This window comes from Aplysia californica, unplaced genomic scaffold, assembly GCF_000002075.1.
Source record: "Aplysia californica isolate F4 #8 unplaced genomic scaffold, AplCal3.0 scaffold00730, whole genome shotgun sequence".
NCBI lineage: Eukaryota > Metazoa > Mollusca > Gastropoda > Aplysiida > Aplysiidae > Aplysia > Aplysia californica.
In genome coordinates this window covers 10713-19718 of record NW_004798000.1, presented here as the reverse complement: position 1 = coordinate 19718, position 9006 = coordinate 10713, and the positions used below count along the sequence as shown (strand labels likewise).

Genomic DNA, 9006 nt, shown 5'->3' with positions numbered 1-9006 from the left:
GGGGGGAAGAAAGTTGTGATGAAAGAAAAACCAGACTAGAAAACATGAAAGAAGATTAATTAAAGGAGTGCATTTTGGAGATGGATTTTTTTCTTCACTGTCGGGTTTCGATCCTGGGACCTTTTGAATGAGAAGCAAACTCCATACCTCTAGATAACGAGAGTCCCATTCAGAAATCTGTGAAGTCCAGTGTTACTATGATGATCAGCTGACATGAAACGTTGAGCACGTTTTAGCATAGTTTTAGTTAAAGCTTTACCACACTTGCAACACTAATAGGTTATATAATAGCCGAAGAGTAGACGCGTTACTAGAGAAAGTGTTACATACAAAGCATAGAAGGAGGGGAGATAAGGATGATATACATTTAATGAGAAAGAAGGTGCAAACCACATCAGAGTACCCGCCAACCACCCACGCGCTTGTTTGTGAAACTCCAACAGTAGAGCGAAGGGAGAGCGTCTGATGGCCACTCAAAGATCGCAATGTTTTTATCTCATAACAAGGGGGAAAAGTTGGCCCTGTTACGTATTGTTTACGCACCACTTAGCTTAATAGTATGTAGGTCTTGGCGCCCCAATTAATATAATCTAGATAATTCAAGTAGCAGGCTTCGACTCTGCCTATCAGGGTTAACCTGGGCTGAGAACGATACAACATCCCAGTGTGGGAGGTTGGCGGGTGCTCTGGTGTGGTTTGCTCCTTCTTTCCTATCAAACAAGTATCGACCTTATCTCCCCTCCTTCTTTTTTATGTTTGTTATTCTCTTGTAACACCTCTAATCTTCGGCACTTATATGACCTTCTTGTGTTGCAGGTGCCGTAAAATGCTAACTAAAACAAACAACATCCCAGCACAATGTCCGAGACGCTCTATAAAAAATCTCCCGACGTGGAAGTTGAACTCAAGTCTTCTTCGTATAACAGCAACGCATCTAACCACTACACCCCAAACACGGTGTGTAGTGGTGGACACTGAAAATGTGCGGGTGGTTGGCGGGTGCTCTGGTGTGGTCTGCTTCTTCTTTCCTATCAAACATCTATCGTCCTTATTTCCCCTCCTTCTCTTTTATGTTTGTAACTCTCTTGTAACACCTCTAATCTTCTGGCGCTCATATGACCTTATGCAGTTGCGAGCGCCGAAAAACCTCTACTAAAACTAAACTAAACTGAAAATGTTTGTCTTGCTTGCGTAGGCGATTTTAATGCATGATGGATAGATTTAGTTTTCTAAACCTGAGTTTCAAACAGAGAGTGAAAGTAAAAAAAAAAATGAAGTCCTCGTCAACCTAAAAACACAACATTATACATCAATTAAGGGTCCTTCTGATTTATCCGCGTAACGCATACTCATTATATTCTAAAATAGAATTCTGTTGTCTTTTAAAGCAATATTTATTATTACTGTCGTGGTCAGATATTATGTCCGGCTTGGCGTCAATGTAGCGGACACATTCATTTTAACGGCCAGCAGCTGACTAAAGGCAATGTTGCGACACATTTCAAACTGTAGTACACAATGCATATTTTATAATATGCACGCTGCTGCCTGCCGTTTTAAGATTCGGATAAAGCTAATAAAATTGAAAAATGAATCAATAAGAATAATAAAGCCATGAATAATGGAGTCTTTTAATTAAAGTATCCCTACTGTGTGGTTGGCGGGTGCTCTGGTGTGGTTTATTCCATTTTTCCTATCAAACGTCTATCGTTCTGATCTCTCCCTCTTCTTTTTTGTGTTTGTCAATCGCTTGTAACACCTCTAATCTTCGGCACTTATATGACCTTATTGTGTTGCAAGTGCCGTAAAACTCTTACACAAACTAAAACAAAGTACCCCTGAGCAGTGCGCCTTCAAGGTTGTCGAATTTTCGTCTTCAACGAGGTCAACTTCAACACCACCACCACCACCAATACTACCACCACAACCACAACAACAACCACAACCACAGCAACCATAACAACAGCAGCAACAACTACTACTGCACCACAACTATAGCAACACCAACAGCAACAACAATGTCAAAGAGAGACAAAAAACATTTCAAGTAATCAACTTTCTATACATATCGTGTTGCAAAAGTTCTATCACATCCACCTTCAAAGTACAATAGCTCATATACATATACTATTCAACATATCACTGAGCGACATTTGGTACACATGATGTACATTCATTTTCAGGAAACAAGACATAATAAGAATTGGCCAGTACGTTTCCTTTTTCAAGGGAGACAGCTTTCTTTATTCACACTGACCCTTGAAAAATCCAAATCAAATTTTGCTAAGTGTTGCTTGTGGCTTCTCCCAACTTCATTTACTGCTACAAATCATCTGTTCATTGACTGAATTATTGACCTTATCGTTGCTTGAGGAATCCCCTGCCATTCTTTGTGAAGTGCAGCCTTCAGTTCCTGGCGAGTTTGCAAAGGGTATGGCCTGTTTTTAACCTTCCAATCAAGGTCATCTTTCAGATGTTCTGTCAGGGTTAAGGCCTATTGATCTTGCAGGCCAGTCAAGAACTTTGATTTGATGAGTTTAAAAAGAGTTTTGACTGATCACGGCCACATGGGGTCGGGCGTTGTCCTTTTGGCTTATGCCATCATCCGTGCCATGTAGGGCAAGACATCGTGGCTTGCTTAGAGTTTCGTAACAGTACCGTCATTCTTTGAGGTTGCTTTGAATTGTGACTAAATGTATACGATAAAAAGCTGAGATTTCGTCCCACACAATTATTCTTCAGCCACCGAATCGGTCCATCTTGCGGACAATGGCTTTGTGAACTCTCTATCCTCTTCTTTTTAACACCTTTTCTCTTCTATCAATGCGATGAATTGAAAACCTGGACCATTGCGGAATAGAACATTATACCAACTTCTCTGGTTCCATCGCCAATGTTGTCAAGCACAAATGTGGCGATTCTTCGTTGAAACAGAGTTAAAATGTGTCTACATAAAGGGCCATAATCAAGCAGTCCATCGTCCCCTAAATGTCTGATAATGTTGTTTTAAGGCAGTTACATGTATCTGGTAGTCTCAAAACTTAGTTGAAACTGATTTCGAGCATCGGTAATTCAGGTGCCGAGTTGTTGCAATTGGTAAGCACGTCTCGGCCTGTCTTGGACTCTTCAGGTGGTGATAAAATGTTTGTTTAAGCGTTAGATGGTTCTTCTGAAACCATTTACGTGCCCTGCAACAGTAGAAAGCGCAATTCCAGAATGTATCATACGCTCAGCGCATTCACATTCTGTATTTGTCAGTCTTGTTATTTTGAAAAGAATTGAACAAATTTTTAAAGACCCAACTTTTCAAAAGAACTGATTTTATCGTACATAAGGTGTGCTTACACATTATCTATGTAATTCAAAGCAAATTTTGAGTGTAGCATGCACTAATGTCCATGTCCACGTACAACGACCTGTTTATAATTTCAATCGTCCCCGAATGAACCCAGAATCTCAGGAGTCACAAAAGTCAAAATTTTTCAGTTTCACTGGAATTCGTACTCTTAAGTGAAAATTATTGTTGTACAATGGGTGTGGGATAACTTTTGCAACTCAGTAAACACGTAGTTTCTCTTTTCAGATAACACCCAGGTGCCCCTGTATGACTCACTTGGCTGCTTCTCTGACACCGTTTTGGACAATTTAACCACTAGAGTGCCTTCAGGAGAGCTGAACATTCTCCAGTGTTTTGAGCAGTGTCGCACAGAATGGACAGCACTCCAGGTACGCCATGATCTTCCAAGTCTTAAGCAAAAAAAGAAGTGTCACAATAAGGGTCAGTGTCTGTCTAATTGCTGCAGTTTGTGGTTATTATATTATTGCAGGAATAAAATAAACTGGTCCATTCTCCGTCGGTCCCCTCGTTCCGCCTTCTCTCTCTCTCTCTCTCTCTCTCTCTCTCTCTCTCTCTCTCTCTCTCTCTCTCTCTCTCTCTCTCTATCTCTCTCTATCTCTCTCTTTCTCACTCGTTCTCTCTTTCTGTCTCTCTGTACACATGTACGCACTCAATTTTACACACACCCACCCACACACCTCCACATACACAAACACACCCCCACATACACAAACACACACACACACACACACACACACGCACACACACACATTTACACACACACACACACACACACACACACACACATCCACACACATATACACACGTACACACATACACACGTACACACACACACACACATAATTATCTATTATCTATTTGTGGTAGCCCAATTTTGCTATTCAAAAGGCTTTTTAATGGCTGCATCGATCGACATGCGGTTTTCGCAAAAAGATTCTTTAAAATATTCCCCAGAGCATGACGCCGTTCGTTTTTTTCAGTTTTTGAGACAGTTTTGCTGCAAAAAAGCTAAATTTCTTTATTTTGCCGATCGCTTTTGTAGGCCGACGCTTCTGTCTCTGTAATTTTAGAAAATCCGCCAAGTTTGTTTATTTCAAGTCTTACTTCCGTTCGATACTATCGCGCATTGTTGCGCAATACCAAAGATAACAAGATGGGCCACTCAGCCAAAAAAGTGTCCGCAGGAAGTTCGCTCTTTGCTTCAGATGGCGCTGCAGTCTGTTTTTAAGCTCTCTTTCGTTTTTCCAGAAGAATAATAGGAATAGCACCTCCTTGCATGCGCAGATCGACAGCTGTTCATCAGCAGTTCGGGTTCGTTCAGTGTGGAGTTTTAGGTTTTTAAAAAATATTTTAATGACCTCTCGCCCTTCATTCTAAAGTCAAATTAAACGAAGAAAACAATAACCCTTTCCTCCGGAAGAGGTTTTTTGTCAGCGTAACCATTTTAAAAATGCGTTCTTCCGAAATTTATTCAAAAACTTGCTAGTTTCACTTTGATTTTTTAAACTCAAGTAGGGTAACTCTGTTCGCAAAGGGTGCGCTTTTGCGAAGACGGTGCCACCGAATTTTGAGGACACTTTTTTAATTGGCTCAAAGAGAGAAGTGGCCCCTCTTGTTATGTAGACTCTTTGGCAATACTGAGCACTATTTTAAGTGTGCGACCCGTATAGTAAAGTCCTGAAATGCTTTGTTTGGTCAACCCTTCTATATGGCTGTGAATGCTGGACAATCACTAAAGACAGTGAAAATAAAATATAGGCAACAGAAATGTGTCTTTTTAGGAGACTGCTAAGAGTATCGTGGAAGGAAAAGAAATCAAATGAGGTAGTGCTTGATGAAGCCCATGTGGGACGTTCAATGTTAAAAACAATCAGGAAACGACAAATTCAGTTTTTGGGACACCTGAATAGACATAAGGGTCTTGAACATCTAGCTCTCACTGGCAAAATTGAGGGCAAGCGAGGCAGGGGTAGGCCCAGAACAACACACTTAGGGAACCTAAACAAATGGGTAACAGGGAAAGATCAGGGAAACATAGCTTTTTTGAGAGCATCCGAGCAAAGGAATGAATGGAAAACCATGATCGCCGATGTCTGTCGCAGATCTGGCACTGCATGATGATGGTGATGATGACCCGTATTGATCTAGCTTCATGTTTTCTTTTTTTTACCAATGACTTTCAGTTGATTTTAATGCTCCGATCATTTCTTTCATTGAAAGGGGGCCCAGCTAGTACATAATGTGTCTGACGAATATTCTATCAGTCAATCCATAGTTGGTTGTTTATTTATTTCTCAATACTCACCAGGGCGGGAAGTGCAAGTGTCTCACAAGTGATCCGTCAAATTCTACTTCACAAAAATTGGTGACGTCATGTTCCCGTGTGTGTCCCCAGGACTTCAATGAGCACTGTGGAGGGGTTGCGGCAAATACTGTGTTTGTCAAAGGTTTACATCTATGTGTTCTGTGTGTGTGTGTGTGTGTGTGTGTGTGTGTGTGTGTGTGTGTGTGTGTGTGAAGGGTGGTGGGGGAGGAAGAGGCGGGGGGATCATTATTAATGAAATGTGGTGACAAGGGAGGGACAACTTAGATAGATAGACAGGTAGACACATTGATAGACAGACGCATCGATAGATAGATAGATCATAGTCCCACTTCTCTCTCTTTCTCTCTCTCTCTTTCTCTCTTTCTCTCTTTCTCTCTCTCTCTCTTTCTCTCTCTCCCCCCCCCCTCTCTCTCTCTCTCTCTTCCTTCTCTCCCCCTCTCTCTCTACTTCTCATTTTCCTCTCTCTATCCCCTCACCACTTCCTCTCTCCTCAGACTCCCCAGAGCTCCACATTGGACCTCCAGCAAATGACCCAAAACAAATATGCGGCTACCTTCACGTATCTACGGAGACCCTGAGGTTTGACCGTTGTGATACATCATCAATTAGACGCCGAGGGTCTTTGTGCCAGAATTGTAGGTTGTCATAAAAACATAATATTGCTTTGCGGGACTGTCAGTCTGTCTAGTTCTCGCACAGCTGTTGTTGTTACTGTTTTTGTTGCTGTTGTTGTTATTATTGCTGTTGTTATTGTTACTGTTGTTGTTGCTATTGTTTTTCTTCTTGTCAGTGTTGTTATTATTATTGCTTTGTTATTGTTGTTGTTTTCGTTGTTGTTGTTGTTGCTGCTGTTGTTGTTAATAATACCTGTAATAATGCTATTGTTGCTGGTGGTGGTGGTAGTGTTGGTGATATTGGTGTTAGTGAGGGATGCAACGTCAGTATTGTTATTACTGCTGTCACCATTATTATAGGACTTTATGAATGACGTCCCCATTTTTGGTACGGCACCTCAGATTTCAGAGCCTATTAGATTCATCTCTCTAATCTTAACATTAAAAAGGAATTTTCATGTTTCAAAATTGTAATTTCATATCATGAATTGAAAAGCCTTCTTGACCTAGAAACAATACGTTGGGCTTTGTAAAAAATTAATTATAAACTAGATCTTCCAGCATTCGTCTCCAGCACTGTCGGGAGAAAATGAAATGCTCAAGGAATTATTATAGGTTACTGTTTCTAAGATCTCACCCTCCCAATACCTTCTTTAAACCTGTCGAGAGATATTCAAGTAAACTGTATACCTTATCACATTTGTTCTCCTTATAAAAAAACTACAGTGTTTAAAAGGAAGCTAAACGTATATAAATTAAAACCGTTATTTTACTCTTTAATAACTTTAGAGTGTTGCAACGGTCGTTAAACCTACATAATTTGGAACACCTTTTCTCTGGTCAGGTTCAATTTCCCCCGTTGACGGTGACAGAACGTGCGTCATTTCTTACGTCTCCACATCCTTCACTTGGCACGAAGCGGACAAGAATTGCAAAGATACTGGTCAGTCGCTGGCCACAGCTTCAACAGGTGACCTGAAGAAGTGGTTAGCCAGCCATCAAATCGTGTCATCAGGCTATCTGTGGCTGGGAGTCCGACGAGAACCAAGGATTCGTTGGTCGAATGGTTAGGAAAGAGTTGATTATTTGTCAGCTTGTTTGTTTGCTTGTTTGTTTGTTTGTTCATCAAAATGGAACAAGAAGTCACAAAATGATATTTTGAATTATTTAATTTGACCTCACGTTTAATAGAAATCTAGGTTTTCTTTGTTTGTTTATTTGTTGCTCTTGACTACACAGTTCATGCAGGTCTTATCCTGGGTTTTTTTTTAGTTAAAAAATCTTTATTGTCTTCGTCTACATGTTTCACACAAGTCTATGTTTTCTTTGCTATTTTTGTTGCTTTGTCTAAATATTTCGAATAGGTCTTAGCTTCTCTTCTTTTCTTTCCCTTTTTTTTGTTCTTGACAGAGCGTGTGGGTGGCAGTCAGGTGCTCAAGTGTGCTTTGCTCCTTCATTCTTAACCAATCATCTATCATGCTCTCATTTGAGCTTACGCAGTTGAGAGCGCCATTACACTGTTACCGAAATTACCAAAAACATCAGTTATCCTTACCTCTCCTACTTTTCTTTGTTTGCTACTCTCTTGGAACAGTGCGGCATTTATATATTGCCTAGTTGTGTTGCACGTTTCGTAGAACTCTAACTAAAAAGAACAACAACATGGATTACATACACATATTATAGCTCTAGAGTTTTTGTTCTTCTTTGTTGTTCTTCAAATGGAGAGAGTCGTCACAAACTAGTGCAGATGTCTGGTCTGTTATTTTAACCAGACGAAAAATATACTATATACTACCTTTTGGTACACTATATTTACGCGTGTTCTTCCTCTACCATCTATTAGTAGAAGATGTTCACGTTTGTTCATTCTCTTTCTACCTTTTAGTACGAAATGTTCACATGCGTTCCTTGTTCACGAGTGTTTTTTCTCTTTCTATCATTTGTTTAGTGAAAGATGTGCATAAATATGTGTTCCATCTCTTTCTATCATTTAGTACAAGATGTTGAAAAATGTCCTTCCTCTACCGTTTTGCACAATATTAAATATTCACGTCTGTTCTTTCTCCAGGAACAACCTCTGACCCCAGTGCAGTGGCCAACCATGGGGGAGACTGTGTAGCGGTGGAGAAGGATCTTAGCGGGACCGTCAGTCTGTCTTTGCAAGACTGCAAGGTCAAGAAAAACACCATCTGTGCTACCGGTAAGTTCATTGTTAACTTTGGATAAGTTAACAAAACAGTAAGCTAATCATCAGCTTTGGAAGTAAACAAAATTGATATCCTAAAATCATGGGTATTGATGTGGTTGTTGGTTTGCACTCCTTTCTACTCACGTCTGTTTTTAAATTCACGTTTTTACGCCCATCTTCATGCATGGGACAAAGCCAGTTTCAGAGATCCTAGAGAGATAAAACATCAACGTGTAGACATTAGTCTATGAATAACAACGCCAATATTACAGTTTTAACCTTTATGTAACTCCTACCCTGTCGGTTAGATTTGTCGCTCCTTTCAACATTTGAATGTTAGCTCAGAGACAAGACCTCTAATTAAACGCCCATCTCAAACAGTGATAATGCATGCTGGTCTAGAGCAATGGGGAAAGAAACGTTCGCTAAGATTTTAAAGAAAATGACAATAGAATCTTAGCTGCATAGGGTCATATGAGCAGGCGGGGTAAACCAAACATTTTCGGTTGGTAGGAAA

The 9006-nt window shown here is 40.3% G+C and overlaps 1 protein-coding gene across 1 annotated transcript in view; it reads left to right on the top strand.

Moving 5' to 3' along the window:
• The window catches only part of LOC101861846, a gene marked incomplete at its 3' end in the record, with an annotated part of 18264 nt that overhangs the window by 6561 nt on the left and 2697 nt on the right, over window positions 1-9006 (top strand). The window contains 5 exon segments of the mRNA XM_013088371.2: window positions 3584-3726; window positions 5667-5805; window positions 6179-6319; window positions 7143-7364; window positions 8370-8501. Of these exon segments, the coding sequence (XP_012943825.1) occupies window positions 3584-3726; window positions 5667-5805; window positions 6179-6319; window positions 7143-7364; window positions 8370-8501 (777 nt within the window).